This window comes from Alligator sinensis, unplaced genomic scaffold (genome assembly GCF_000455745.1).
Source record: "Alligator sinensis unplaced genomic scaffold, ASM45574v1 scaffold135_1, whole genome shotgun sequence".
NCBI lineage: Eukaryota > Metazoa > Chordata > Crocodylia > Alligatoridae > Alligator > Alligator sinensis.
Window position 1 is genome coordinate 447,528 of NW_005842293.1, and position 15,884 is coordinate 463,411.

General features: G+C 43.2%; 1 protein-coding gene and 1 long non-coding RNA gene across 4 annotated transcripts in view; one reads left to right on the top strand and one right to left on the bottom strand.

Annotated features, from left to right (window-relative positions):
- The window catches only part of PPP2R2B (protein phosphatase 2 regulatory subunit Bbeta), a 162,654-nt gene that overhangs the window by 83,704 nt on the left and 63,066 nt on the right, over positions 1-15,884 (top strand). Inside the window, exons 2-4 of the mRNA XM_006028165.3 lie at positions 6,133-6,230; positions 8,701-8,866; positions 14,668-14,780. Coding sequence (XP_006028227.1) covers positions 6,133-6,230; positions 8,701-8,866; positions 14,668-14,780 — 377 coding nt within the window. The remainder of the gene's footprint in view (positions 1-6,132; positions 6,231-8,700; positions 8,867-14,667; positions 14,781-15,884) is intronic.
- LOC112551017 overlaps positions 1-15,884 on the bottom strand; it is a 199,491-nt gene that overhangs the window by 64,270 nt on the left and 119,337 nt on the right. For all 3 annotated transcript variants that reach the window (XR_003095123.1, XR_003095122.1, XR_003095121.1), the window contains exon 3: positions 3,306-3,382. This is a non-coding gene — a long non-coding RNA (uncharacterized LOC112551017). The remainder of the gene's footprint in view (positions 1-3,305; positions 3,383-15,884) is intronic.

The window sequence follows — 15,884 nt, forward strand, 5'->3', positions numbered from 1 at the left end:
AAAAACTTGTCAAAGTATGGGTGAGTTCAGTCTTCATCTGCGAAATTCAGATCTGGCTCTGGGTATGATCAAGTTCGAGATGTGAGAAACATGTAACTGTTATGTGCAGACACCTTCCTCGCATTTTTCCCATATGTTTGCCAGGCTTCCCTAACCAACTCTTGTTCTGGGTTTGTGGGTGTGAATGAACCCAAAATTTCAAAGTGAAGAGAAACTGTTGGTCACTGAGTGTATCCAATATTCTTGTCCAAAGATGCAAATTAGAGGTTCCTACCTTTTCCTGAGACAGGAATATAGAAGCCCTGTTAATAGCTGAGTTGAGATTTGTAATTAAAGTGGCAGGTTGAATTGGAAGGGAATCTTTCAGTTTTACTTGATGAATATTGGATCAGGTACTGGATCCCTTTATTTGCTATCCCAAATTGGGTGTCAGTTCTAGAAGGTCCTCAAATTTTTCAGTACACCCAGGTTGATTTTAAATTTGTGATAAAACCTGAAACCAGGTGTAATTTGCTTAGGGTCTCACTGCAAGCATTTAGTGGAGTTCTAAAAATATCTGCCCTGTACTTTGGAATTGCAGCATCATTTCCTTTGTCCTTTTGTGAAGTAATTAGAAGCTTTATGTCAATAATCTCATCGTTCGGAAAGCACACTGCATAAGCTGGATGTTTTGTGCACTGGGGCTTTGTGTGTTTCACTTCTGCACTGCTGAACGTGGTTCCCCTCAAACAAGAGGCTGCTAAAGGTCTCCAAATGGTAGAACAATAGGGCTGGAAGGGACCTAAAGAGGTTATCTGATTCAACTCCCTTGCTCCAGCCAAAATAATCTCTACCTAAACCACCTTCAATAAATGCTCATCTAACCTGCACTTAACATTTCCAATTATAAAGCTTCCACTCTGCCCTTGTAGGTAGAAAAATCTTGCTAATATCTAACGCTAATCTTCCGGATACAAATTCCAGCCCATTTATTTCTTGGCCTATCCCAGTGGATGTAAAGAACAATTGATCCCTGTCCTCTTTATTATAAAGTCAAGGCTAAATAACAGCATTGTGGCAGGTCAGAGAGCTGGTGTTTAGCAGCAGTTTTGTTTAGATGCTTAAGTTTGTGAAGGCAGTGGGGGCAGTTCCGGCAGTATCTTGAATTAGTGCTAGAAATGCACATGAGAGACTGATACATGCACATACACACCAGCTGGATCATCACTAAAGCCTGTGGATAACAGGGAATGTTAACCAGTTCAACTGTAGCCTGCATCATTTGGGTCTCTCAGCCCTATCTACACATGCAAGAGTTGGAGGCTACGAGGCAGTCCACGGGCAGGGCACAGTACACTTATCTGAATGCATAATCTGCAAGCAGCCCTCCCAGACAAGACAGAGGCAAAAATCCGGACTTTTTATATCATTATTAATCACTTCATCACTATTTACGGTTATTCATTTATCCCCTTTGATTCAACTTTCATAGCCCTTTTAGATCTCCAAGGGACAAGCTTGAGAGGTCGGACTTTTCCAGGACAGTTGCACTTCCTGGTAACTGCTAGCATCTATACAAGGCATAGTATGGAAAGTAACCTAAAGGTGGATAAGGACATGTGGTGTAAATCAGCGTCACAGTCTGCTGCACAGATTCAAGCAGCCTGGACATTCTTGGCATTACTGCTCCTCTCTCTTCCCTTCTAGGTCCTCCATATATCTTTGACAAGTCCAAACCAGGCTTGACTCTGGTTTCTTTCTTTCAAAACTAAGTAATAATAATGAGAGAAGCACTAAAGAGGGAGTTCATGGAGGTCATGTTGCCCATGTGCAAGTAATCTGGCAGTAAATTTATTGTTTGGTTTAAGGTGCCATGCAGGGTGAAACTACATGCTGAAAAGAAGTGATGGGTCACTGAAGAGTCTGTTCACTTCCAGTCCAGGTTTAATTTGAGCTATAGGTCTAGAGGTCAAAGGCAGTGTATCATATTTATCCCTTCCTAGAGTCATCCAGGCCCTTACAATCTCAAAGTTAAATATGATAATAAATTACAGATTTATCATCAGGGAAGAGTCCTATTAAAAGATGTTTCAGGGAGTGTACAGGGGTGGAGAGAGAGTGGTTTTGCAATTAACACATGGGATTGGGCCTGAGAGACATGGATTCAGTTTCTGGTTCTTCCACAGGCTTCCTCTTTGACAACGGCCTAGGTTCTTAAAGGTATATCGGTGTCTAACTCCCACTGATTAATTTGCACTAATGTGCTTGTCTGCACACAACTTTCTAGAGTGGATGTGGACAAAACTCCAGTATGAACACCTAAAATTTTGGGGCATTAGGTACTAAATTTGTCTTGGGATATATGTTTTATAGTTGTGAATTTTAAGTTCTGCTCCTTCAACTATTTTAGAATGAAGTGGTTACAACTCTTATAAGTCAGACACAATTATACTGGGATAAGGATTTCATATAGCTTTTCCTATGGGGGACAGGGAGTAAGTTACACTAGGAAAAGGCATTTTTACACCTGTGTAACTGCAGCAAGTTATTGTATTGTTAGGTATTGTATTGGCGAACAATCTCCCACCCTTGCTCACATAGTTATACTACATAAAATACGTGCAGATTAGGTCTAAATCTCTCTCTGTCCCTCAGTTCCTCATCTGTGAAATGGAGATAATAATTGGCCAGCAGCCCACAGGCTCTAATGATTTATCTGAGGCATTCACGATAGGAATAGCAGACGCATTTGAAGGAAATTGGAATCTATTCATGAAATGTTTTACTAGGAAGGGGTAATGCTCACAATAAATGTTGTTTTTATCTAACAACTTCAGTGGAGTTAGCCTGGCTTTAGATTGGTGTAACTGAGAGGAATATTTGGCCCTTCTACACAGTTGTTCAGCCCTTTTTGTGAAAGTTAGTGGCAGATGGCTAAAACCTTTCTGGCAGATTTTACTACATGCAAATCCTATCTGAAGCAGAAGGGCTCCATGTGATGGAATAGAAGTGCTTCACCTTAGAGCTTTCCAGTTCAGTGATAGCCCAGTCCAACCTCCCTGCCACACATGACATTTCTGTTTGTTCACAGGGATGGGGTGTTTACCATTAATCCTCTTGGGTTTCTTTGCTTGCAGAGCTGTCTCTGTCTGCAATGAAATTGTCTCCCTAAATCTGTTCACAGCAACCAAATGTTATAAATGAATTAAGACAAACTTCAGAACGCGTTCACATGTCATTACAAATATGCTTAATGTTGGAGAGATGGGGCAATGTGAGGAAGATGTGCGAATATTAATAGAAGCAGCATGGAGTTCATTACTCACCTGCCTGCTGCCATCTGGATTTTCACAGCTCAGCAGACATGGTGGGCTCCTTGCACATTTTCAGGGAGAGATTGGATCTAAAGAGTGAACAGAGATGTCCCTTTGAAGACATAAAGCAATGGACACTATGAATAAATTGTAGATGGCCATGTGTGCCCAGTCTCGTTCCATCCTGGAAGGCAATTTTCCTGATTGTTACTCAAAGATCATAGTCTTCCCTGCATTAATAATGTTCAGATCTCTCTTCATATCTGGGAGGGAGGGGGCACAGGAGAATGTAACACAAAGTGTGAGAGGCAGAAGTTATGATGTTAACTGGTGAGTCTATCGGGACTGCCTATTGTGACCGGGTGCAATACCAAACTTGACCTTTGTCCATGGGCCATTTGTAAGAGGTTGGGATAGTGAAGTTACTCTGAGACTGATGGTAACAATGACTGTTCTCTGATCTCAAAATACCTCCTGCCTTCAATCCAGATTAAGCTATTAACGTATAGTTAGACACTACCTAATGACAGTTTTGGGCAAAGCACATGAGTTAGAGCTACTGCAAATTTGCAGGTCCCTGTGAAGCAGAATGTCACTAGCTTTTGTAAGAACATGTTTTTTGGGGATGAATAGGGAAGGGCATCCTAGACTGACTGTTTTCGGTGTACACCAGTAGGAGCTTTAATACATGGCAGATATGAACATTATGCTGTCTGGGGAGAAGAATCATCCCTTGCCACCCAGCCAAGAGGAGCATTAGAAATGAGAGTGTAGGAAGTCCTCACTTCCCAGGATAAGGTTAGGTCAATGGGCAACAGTTGGATCGAGGCAGAAGATGAGGAAAAATGACCATCAGACTCTAGCAAAATGGGTAAATAACACCAATGTTGTTTAGAATGGGACAATTTTTTTTCTGTCTTTGGCACTGAGGTTTCACAGTCTGGAAGAATTAGGCCTACTGACTGGAAAAGGACAGATGCAGTTTGAGGATGTAAAGGTACCAGTTTGAGAAAAAGAGTAAAGGAAAGACTAATGCAACTTGGGATCACTGAGCACCATGTTAACATGATGGAGGAAGCAAGAACCATGGACAGGGAAAACAGACTCAGGAGTCAGGCATCCTGTTATAGTAGCTTTCAAAACAGTTTTCCAGGACTTGCTGGGGGGAGGGTTAATTTTTGCTGGGTGGGATCTTCATTCATATTGTAACAAATGTAGACAATAACCAGCATTTGCAGCAAATCTCCCTCTCTCTCTCTCTCTCATCCATGCACCAGCTTCCTTATATACATTGAGATAGAGTATTAAAAATGTAGGGGGTCCAATTCAGTGCTGACTCATTTATTTTAGATGTTTTTTCTTTTTTCCCATAAACATACATTTAAAAAAATGAGAGAAGCCATTATGGTATTTACAGTCTATTCAAAAGGTTCAGAAATATATCCTTATTCAGAACAGCATTTAAACCTATATTTAACCTCTAAGCATTCAGACGGTGTCTGAGTGTGTCTATGCACTGTGTACATGCATATATACACAAGTAGGGTGTAAGTGTATGTGTTTAGGAGGGGGAAGAGTATATGTGCGCCATGCATATGTATGTACATAGACACAGAGAGATTACATAAATGAAGGATGAAAAGAGAAATTCATGTTCCAGTCTTACCACACATGATCTGGATGCTAAAACTAAGTGCTTTCCAATTTCAAATCAATCCTTTTAGCCAGCAGTACTGCTGTGTTTGAGGAGCCACGTTCCTTTCCCCCCCTACATTGCTTTGCATTTGCTGAATGCTGCACTCGGAAACAACTAGTGAGCGCCAGTAGAGCAATAATTGCAGTAGAATTAACCCCTGACATTTTTCTCAAAGTAAGCCTAATAAACCCAATCATCAGCAGTTCTCCTGCCTGTTTTGCCCCAGGGGTAAACACCACTGGGGAAAACCTTTCAAGTGTAGCATTCCCATAGGGTTACCCCCTTTTAAACCAAAGGTTCCTGTCTATTTCCTCGTTTCTCATCTGCTTGTCCCCTTCACCTCGTTATAGTGTTGATCCTGTTTCCTTGTCCACAGACTTCCTGACAGTGCAGTCTAAGGGAACAATCTGAGAGGAGGGTTGGGGGCTACATGGCTTTGGAGTGGAGGCACTTGCAGTGGGACATGGGAGGAGAGGTTGTTTGGTTTTGTTTCCTTAGTCTTACATATAAAATGGGGCTCTCTAGTGAAAAAGGGGTCTAAGGCTGTTTGCTGTGAGGGCTTGAAAGGGAGACAGTGGTCATGCCCAGCCAGTTCCCCTGGATTATATCTGTTTTGACTCTGCAGAGGTGGAAACACACATTGGTCCCCCAGAGGGAAGCGGAGATAGCCAAGGAAAGAAAATATGTCTATTTAGCAAGGACAGAAATGAAACTTGCCTTTGCCTACAAAGAATACTTGGGCAGCTCTTTCTTGCGTGTAAATAGTAGAAATGGACAGAAGCCCAAGGTCTGTATATGACTCCAGAGCTAAACTTTCCCAGAATTTGTGGCGTGTGTTGATTTGGGCCACACCACAATGGAGACACAAAATATCCAGATGGGAATCTAGTGTTTAATGACCTGGAAATTCAGTGCTTATTTCAGGTGTTAGTTTTATGCCCCATTCTCAGTGTATTGTGTTCTGAAATTCTGTGATGCTTGTGGACAACAGAAAATAATATAAGGACTCTGGAAATTTTATTGGGAAGACAAAGCATTGACAATATATGTTGCCTTAACTGAACAGGGATTGGTGCCTTTTAGTTGCCTATGAAAAGCCAGTCTTTGCAGTTACTTAAATTGCCTTTGTCTTCTTCTTTTCAGCTGACATTATCTCTACAGTAGAATTCAACCACACAGGAGAATTACTAGCGACAGGGGACAAGGGGGGTCGGGTTGTAATATTTCAACGTGAGCAGGAGGTAAGTGCTGGTGAATGCAAAATGCCCATTTTATCCTTTTAAGAGAAATTTCCTGCTGTTTCCTAATCCTTATGTGTCACTCTTAACCTCCGTTCTCTCCTAGCAAACTCCGAACCACAGACGGGCCATTAACATAAACAGGACCAGATTCCATCTCATATGGCACCTTTCAAATATTGCATTTTCTGCATCCTTTTTTTCTTTCATCGGAACCTGAATTAAAATGGATCAAGCTGCAGCATTAGAAACTCTGGTGGCCCTAATTGTTTCATTTTGCCAAACTAAGTGATGCTCTTTGAACCTTGTTCCTTTCATGCAATTTTGGCAAGTTCACGAAGCTTCTTGTGTTCACAGCCTTGCTTTGATTTTGCGCCTATTTGCATTGACATGTTAGATTTCTGTAAACATCATAGGCTTCCTTCTGATCTCGGTTTTCTTCTGTGTTATTGATATAAAGCCATACCTGTCAGTGGCGGTGCACCTGATTGGCACTTGTATGAGATTACAGCACAGCCTTACAACTTCATACATGTTTCAAGAGCCCATAGGTATTTTGAAGTGATATTTGCCATTTCCTTTTTGTTTTGTCCCCTAACCACAACACCAATAAAGTATATAAGGCCTTAAACTCCTCTTCTCTCCTCCCCATTGCTTTGAGGTGAGGAGGGACATGGGGAAAAAACCCAATGGGGCAGAAAACTCTCTTGGGGCAAAGCACTGACTCTGGCATGGCCAGTCCCTCTCTGTCAGTTATGCGTGGTTGGGGCTCAGTGAGATAGAAACGGGAAGGATGTGAGTGTGGGCAACGAAGATCAGCTGCTTTATGTGGCGTGATTCCCACTCTGTCTGGCAGTATTTCCACTAGTATCCAGCAACATAACCAAATGCCGGTCTACTTGCTCCTGCTCTGGCCTTCCTATTCCTCCCAGTGGGTTGGGAGGGTGCAGATCAGGCAAGCAGGAAATCACAGAAAATGACCCAAAGAAAAGCAGTTAGAGTGGGACAACACCTTTTTCTTTGGCCTCCTGAAGTGACATTCAGAGGAAATTTCATGAAGTGAATGTGTAACGTGCCCAGAGATACTGACCACATTACGCCCTAAGGGAGGGATGCAGAGCAGTGCAAGAGGACCGTGCACACCAGTTTTCCTTCTCCAGGACCTAAATTCACAATCTAGCTCACCTGTGAACTGAGTTTGCTGGTCTTAGCCTAGTGTGTGCCAAGAGACTCATCATAATTTGGTTCCATTGGCCATGACTCCCCACAAGAGTTACTTTTGCTATAGATGAAGACTTAGGATACATTTGCAGAGCTGGGATGACGGGTGGAGTTTGCTTAGGGTCTGCCTCCACTGTAGTATGCTCTCAGCCTTGGGGCAGGCACTGGACTTGCACTGTTAGGAGCACTAAAATTTCTCATAAATCATTTCCAATAAATACATCTGTTCAAAGCACAAACAGATCAAAATAATAGGTTAGCACTGGCACATACCTTTCTTTAGATAAAGGCCTCATTGATAGCTTTTAAGTAGCTATGTAGTATTTGTCATTAATTTCCGGGAACCCACATTTGCACCAGATATTTAGCCAAAATTAAAGATCCCTGTACACGCTCTTGATCCAAGAAGCACAAAATGTAGTTGGCAAATGAAAACTGTCACAGTCCTTCCCCCCATGACCGGGAATTTTTTTTCCTCTCTGCTTCCAAGGCTGTCTGATGTTAATTGGTCTGGCACATCTCATGTGTACTTCACAGTCTGATCTGGAATGGTATTAAATCTCCCTCTTGTAAATGTACTGTCTTAAGGTGGAGTGGGATCTCTGAGGTTTAGCCATGACAAATTTTATAGTCCAAAGAGATGTATAAACATCGTCTTGCTCTCAAAATTGTTTCTATGTATACTGCAAGGTGCTGAACACCTATGCATTTCTCTGATGTCAGTGAATACCCAGTACTTCCCAGGATTTTCAGCACCTGGCAGGACTTTACACTGAGCAGTCTTGTACAGGATTCAGTCTTACACAGCTATTTATGCTCAATATTTGTAATTCTGCTTGCCTTACGTCAGCACAGTAATCCCAGTGGTTTCTATAGGGCTGTTTGTGTGAGGGAGTCAAACGGGACTTGGTCCTCTATCTGAACCATTATCTTGCCTCACAAATTTGTCTTGGAGATAAATGATAGAGAGGACTTCATTCATTCTTGAAACAAAACAACACAAAGGCAGCATTTCCTGCTTCATATCATCAGCATGCAGGAAAACTGACACATGAGGAGAATACATTGTGTGGGAAAGATCTCTTGTGTCGGCTTTGATATCTAAACTGTAACACGTCAACGTAATCAGACATTCACTGTCTTTTAACAATCCTTGGAGAACAAAAGAATCGATAGAAAATTTGCTCGTCCTCTCTCTTTCTCTGCCTTATATCTATATCTATATAAGTATTTTTTCCCTTCTCTCCCACAGAGTAAAAATCAGCCCCATCGAAGGGGAGAATACAATGTTTACAGCACATTCCAGAGCCATGAACCCGAGTTCGATTACCTGAAGAGTTTAGAGATAGAGGAGAAGATCAATAAGATACGATGGCTCCCTCAGCAAAATGCAGCCTACTTCCTTCTTTCCACCAATGGTATGTATTATTATAATGAAAGATCATTTTTGTCTTTCCTCCTTGGGTCCCAGAGGCTATTGCTAGTGGGGAAAAAATCAATTCACACAATCCCAGAGAGAGACAACTATTATTCCCATTTTACAGATGGCAGAATTGAAGGAAGGAGCATTGGCTGGTGTCACACAGCGATGCAGGGACAGACATGAAATTTAGAAACCAGTTTTCTTGTTTTCCAGTTCTTCATTTTGACCAACAGAAAAGAAAATTTAGGACTTGATTCTGGGAGGTTTGGAGCATAGGTAACAACTTTTGAAGTTTCATTGAAAAATAGAAGTGCTCAGCATTTCGCAGGATGACGGCTAGAGGGCCTTTCAACCCAGAGATTCTAGAGAACAATTTGTACAGAGAAATAGAAAGAGAAATCTGAGATCAGTAACCAAGGTTCACCATAGTTCTACTTTGTATCTGTTTTTGTCAGTGATCAACATGGATCCTGGTTTTCTCTGTTTAAAAATCCCAAATTCTCCGATTTTAAAACGCCTCATAATCCATGTTTTTCCACAATTATAAAATGAAACACATATGTATATGTATATATGTGTGTATACAGGCAGTCCTCAACTTACATTTTGAGTTGCAACGTTTCACACTTACAACGTTTATAAATTGACACCCAGTTTCAACTTTCTGACATCAGTTTCAACTTTATGACACTTGATTCAATGCCATGCCAGTGAAAGAGTTTACTGTGTTGCCCATCTCCCTGGAGAACATCTGTCCATACTCCCTTGAACACTTTCTTTAAGAAAGCAGACAAGACTCCAGAAAAACCTGCAGCCAAGACTCCTGAAAAGACTCCAGCCAAGAGCCCTTCAAAAAGTCCAGCAAAGCCACCTCAACGAAGTCCTTCCAAATCAATATGATTGCTATTTACAATATAAATACGTTAATGTAGCTATATTACTCATCTATAATTGATTGAGTACACAATTCTACATCATTTTTGGTGAAAATGGGGTATTAGGCCTTGGTTCAGGAGCCAATCCCCCATTTATAACATTGTTTCCTATGGGAAAATTGGTTCTGAGTTACAGTGTTTCAACTTAAGACACAGGTTTCAGGAACCAATTGTGTTGTAAGTCTGAGAACTGCCTATATATGTGTATATATATGTGCACGTATCAGTTGAACACAAATTTTATTTTTTTAAAGCAATTTGGAAGCCTACCAGTGCCTCAATCATTATAATAAAATAAATTCTAAATACCTATATATTTTGGCATTTGATTTTGTTTATTAATCATACAAAATCAGAGCTCCCCCTGCCTCCTTCGTTCACCTGCAGCTGTCCCCCCAGGGCTTTGTGGCACTGAGCAGCCCTGATATGCCAGTGCTCTTCCTCTGCCCATGCCATTGCCCCTCACTCCCAAGCCACAGCCCCCCAGCCATGCCACTGCCTCTCACTCCCAGCCCCACAGTGTGTGGGCAATGGGGTGGGAGTGTGGGGCGGGTGGAGTGTGGACATAGGCAACATTGTGGGGGGGTCCATGTGCCACCAAGATTTCTGTGCCCACAGCAGGGTGCGAGGCTGCAGCCGGGCTGGACCAGCACCAGACAGGAGCTGCCTCCATGGCCCAGCAGGCAGGACCTGGTGCAGGAGGAAGCACTGCACCACTATGGCTGCCAAGCTGAGGTGCTCCCTGACCACCCAGCAGTAGCAGGGGTACAACTCCGCATTGCTGCACCTCACCTTGATGACCATGGCAGCATGTCACTTCCTCCTGCTTGACTGCAGCCCTGTGCCCCGCTGTGGGCACAGAAATCTCAAAAGGCATGTACCCTCCCCCTGCCGCATCATCTTGGCCTCCTCACCCCTCCGCTGCACCGCCTGTGCTTCCCTGCCTCCCCATGTCACCTGTGCCCCTCTCCCCCACTCCCACAGACTTACCTGGACAGAGCTGCAGGAGCTGCTCTCCACCGCTGCTTGGCTGGCACATGCATGTGTGCATGCACATGCATGTGGCACCCCCTGCCTCCAGTTGCCCTCGCCCGCTCCCCCCAGCCCCAGGCAGCCCCTTGCAGGCTGCCAGCCTACAAGGGGTAACCTGCGGTTTCCCACATTTTTCTCTTTTAAAGGATTGGAAAACCTGGATCCCTGACTATCAAAAACTAAATTAATACTGAGTCAAACCTACTATTTGTGTTGGTTGTCTGGGCCAGGAGCCTTGCATTTAGGTATGTCACTCCCATTTCCTTCAAAACAGTCTTTTGCCCATGATGTAAGTGCTCAGGTGTAATAGGAACTATTGCCCTCAAGAGAACCATTTGCATCTTTTTTGGGGGGTAATTTAAATCAAAGGGGCCACATATTGCAGCCCTTGCTCAGCCTGGAATGGCCCCATTGTAATAACATCCTTCAAGAATGAAGGGTTCAGAATCTGACCCCAAGTGACCTTGGGATTCTGGAGAAAGTGAGTTACCTAAAATAGTACAACCATTACCTGAGAGAGGCTGTGCACATGTAGGTCTCGCTGACGTCAGCTAGAGCCACAGTGGTACAACATACCTCAAGATCATGCCCTTCATATCCACATAAAGCAGACCTGTAAAACAAGAGGAGCTCAAGAAGCCTGATTTAAGTGATCGTGGGATATGCAGGATGGGAATTAGTTTCATTCAAAAGGCCACATTCTGGTCTCAGTGGTATTAGAGTCCTTACTCTGGGTTTTTACTGGTATGCCTGATATCAGAATCTGGCCTGTGGACAGGCACAGTATCCCAATCCCAGCCCTCTTTTAACCTGCGGGGCAGAAGAGCTTAAAGACGAACAACAAACCAAACCAGAGCAGAACCCCTGTAGACCATTTGTCTGTTTCTGGATGCATTTTCTCTTTCCTTACTCACCCCTGGGGACCTGTCAGAGGGATTATCAATACGGTGGTGCCTATGGCTTGAAGCGACTCATACTTAGGAAAATATTTCTTCTGGTACAGTCTCATATAGAAAATCCAGAATCCGTCCATTGTAAAACACTCATTTAAAAAGGGGAAACAGGAGCCCAGCCAGAACTTGCTATTGCGTGTTTTGAGTGTATATCCAGCACACAGGGTTTTGCAGTCAGTTCACAGCTGTTCATTCACCTCTTAACAGGGAGTTTCTTTTCTCCCTATTTGTGATGATTATATTTTTGGATCCTTGATCTTTCTATTCTTAAAGAAAAACTACAGCTGATTTGTTTCAATTTGCAGCTGCATTCAGCTGAGCAGCTTCATGTTATGTTCAGATAAATATCAGGAGGATCCAGGGATATTACTTGGGATGAATGGGACTTTAAGATGGATGTGACTTAATTACTTCAGGGGAAAAGGAGGGGTCTAATTATCTCCCATCACCAACTTACTTTGTATTATAGAATTTACTCTATTGATCATTTTAATAAAATTCAAAGACTTATTAAACTCATTTGGGGGGAGAATCATTGAAATGGAATGAAGATTAATTATAGAGTATAATGTTCTGTTAATTGAGTTTTTAAATAGTTTTTTGATTAACAGGGATATTATCTTTCCATTTGGGATGGTGCTTCATATGCTACCAGGATACCAAAATGATTCTTTTTTAAAATATTCCCATGTTATTCTGTTTCTTTTTGTTCTTGCTGTTAAACTAACATTATACGTTGAAACCCCCTGAAGTCAAATGGGTTAATAAAAACAAAATTAATGGCAGTCAATTGGAATTACAGCGTAAATTAGAAAATTAAGATGAATGATAAGATTGTGCTTAAAAGCTGTTGGAAGTGATGATGAACTGCAGATAGAATCTCTGCCAGGAGAGGGAAAAGAAAACACCATTAGTCAGAATAAAGACCACATGTTCCTAGGGCGCTCTCACCTAAAAGGCTTCATGGCACAGGATAAATGGGATGCCAGCATGTGATAAAGCCAAGGGAATGTGGCAGTAGGAGAATTTAGATTGGATTCTCAGTCAATCATAAATGTCAGTTCTATTCACGGCGGTGGAAGAAGGAAGTCAAAACTGACATTTGAGTAAATTATAGATGTGATTTACTTCAATCTGGGGGTGTTCTTGTGACTATTTTTGTAATCTGTGCAATCTGTCTCATTCAAAGTTCAGATGAAACAGTTAGCTCATATGTAACTTTGAATCGCTTATTACCATATATCTCATTATAGTACTTGCTGGATTTCCTGCTTGAATTATATCCCATCGATGGACAAAAAACAAAACTCATTTAACCTGACATGCATTATATTCAAGGTTTTTTAAAGTTCATGCACAAATGAGCACTGTTTGTTCTCTAAACATTGGTGTCCAGATACTGCACAAGCATTGCTGTAAATGATTATTCTAGTGGCTGCTATAATTATTCAGAGAGTGGGTAGATACAGCTCTCGTGAATATTATTCTCTCTCTCTCTCTCTCTCCCTTTTGGTAAGAGGACAATTGGATTCAGTGCAGGAATTGCTGAGCAAAAATGTCCTGTGTTGGCTCGGAAGTCAGAATAGATTCTTTTAATGATATTTTCTGACTGTAACTCTCTGTGATTTGCTACTTAGTACTGGGTGTTTGTAGTAATAGGATTATAAGTTTTTTTTTAAAGAAACAAATTAACCAGTAAGGACAATATAAGGAAATGTGGTACATCCACAGAATTTATCACACTTTCAATTTTGTGAGCATTTGAACTAATTTAATTTGGAAATCATACCAGAAAGTACTTAGGCTGTATGGCTGTTATCCAAGGGAAAACTCCCAGCTCTGAGGTCCTCAGTCAATTAACTTTTCTGCTAGAGAGATAGATGGATCAGCAGGGGAATAAAGCTCTGTGGGGGTTGGGTCAACTGGGGGGGGAGATCTAAAATCTGATGTTAAACTTAATCTCAGAGCAGTGTCAAAACCCTCTGTCCTCTTGTGGCTAGCATCCATAGTAGAGTTTCTAGTGGCAGGTATAAGATAAATCCCAAATTCCACATGCTGATCCATGTGACCCTAGGCTGTAATCTCTGCAGCTGAGCCCTGGAAAATCACTTGTCAAATAATTTGTCCATTAATCAGATTGTTTTAGCTTGACAATCTTCTTAAGCTTGTAATAAACCATTGGCAGTTGCCTAATTCAGGGATGTCCAACTGAAGGCCTGTGACCTGAGGGGTTAGTTTTCAGCCCCCTGGATCTCCAACAGGTTTGCACTCTTCCCCAGTGCTCGGGCTGCAGAAGCAGCAGCAGGAGGCACTGAACAACCCCTCCCTCTGGTTTTGCTTCCTGCTCCGCCCCATGTGAAGGGCTGGAGCAGTGCTGAACAGCCCCCAGTGCCAGGGAAATCCATGGCATGGTGTGTTGGTGCTGGTGCGGTGCAGTGCAGCAGGGAAGCCTGCATCCAAGGAGCCAAAGATGGAGTTGGGGCCCCTGCGCCCAGTGCAGTGGAGTTAGAGGGAACCTACAGGCCTAGGGTAGCAGGGGAGTACCTAGAAGCCCACACCAATGTAGGCCTGGCACCATGTATCCTCACAGTGCAGCCCCTGGCCACTGAACTGGGAAGCCCTGGTCTTAGCTCCATAAGGAAACCAAATGTTCATGTAAAAATACTTAAGTGTTTATATGCAGTATGATATGATCCTTTTTTCTTTTAAAGATGACGTTTTACATGTTAAAGCTCTTTCAAATAAGCCAAAGATCTGGAAATAGGCTTTTTACATTTAAACCAATTTTTGTGACATCAATATTTCTATCAGAAATCCTCTTTAGGAAACCTGTTCAGTCAGGCATAACTGTATCCTCTTCTCATTTGCTCTATCAGATAAAACTGTGAAGCTATGGAAAGTTAGTGAACGAGATAAAAGACCAGAGGGCTATAATCTTAAAGATGAAGATGGCCGTCTCCGAGACCCCTCCATGATTACAACACTACGGGTGAGTTGAACCAAACGTCCAAGGATCATGGACTTTTTCCCTTCATGAATGTGAGCAGAAAACTGTCATTGTCATTGCTTGTGGATGGTAGCATCTGTGGCTTTATGGGGTTCTCTAATGGCTTTATGGGCTTCCTGCCTCATGGAGCCTATGGCTGAAGAGGTTAGAAGGGAGAAGAAAAATAATGGTCCACAGGACAACAGTGTTGTTCAACTTTGAAGCAGCTAGGGGCCACATGTAGTGCCAGCATGCACATCAGGCTGCACACCACGCAGGCTACACAGTGTGGGGTCAGCTCCTCTGGGAACTCCCTTACTGTGTGGACTGTGCTTGGTGGCATGTGGCCTCCTCACTCTACTCTGCCCCACACTGCATGGGCTGCCGAGGTGGTGCACACCCCTGAGCCTTGCTCTTCCATGCAACAGCAGGAGAGGTAGCTGCCAGGGCCTGCAGGCCTCATGTTGGCCCCTCATGGACCACCAGTTGGACAGCTCTGGGCTAAGTAAGTTGGCCAAGGTGATGACTGGCAATAACCACAAAAATCTGTATTTGCCATTTCTACAACAGCAATGGTTTTGTACATGCTTGAGTAGGGGCAACGCGTTGGGGGTGTACACGCACCCCCTGAGTGTGGCAATGCACCCCCTACAAAAAAGTGCCACTGACACTGTTGGCGGTGCCTGCGGGCAGTCGCCTTTTGCCACCCTGCTGCTGACACCGCCGGCAGCATCTGCGGGTAGTCGCTGACCCCTGGCTGGTGCTTGCCACCCCCACCACCACCCCACTGCCAACAGCACTGGCGACGTCTACAGGAGCTCCCACTTACCACTGCCACACTCCCACCACTGCTGTGCCCCCATAGTCACCGGGGGCATTTGTCATTCATGTGCTTGGGCCAGCAGTGCCTGCCACGAGGACCTGCCTGTTTCTGGGTGTATAATAGTGCAGCTCTGGGACTGGCGTATGACTGGAGTAAGTTCAATGGAGCTGCAGTAAGATATAGAATCTGCACAGTCCTCATTTAGTGGCTTCAAAAAAGCCCTTTCCTTCCCACTGTCTGATGGTCCTAGCTTCAGAGCAGCCCAGTCCTATTGCTTAGTACAC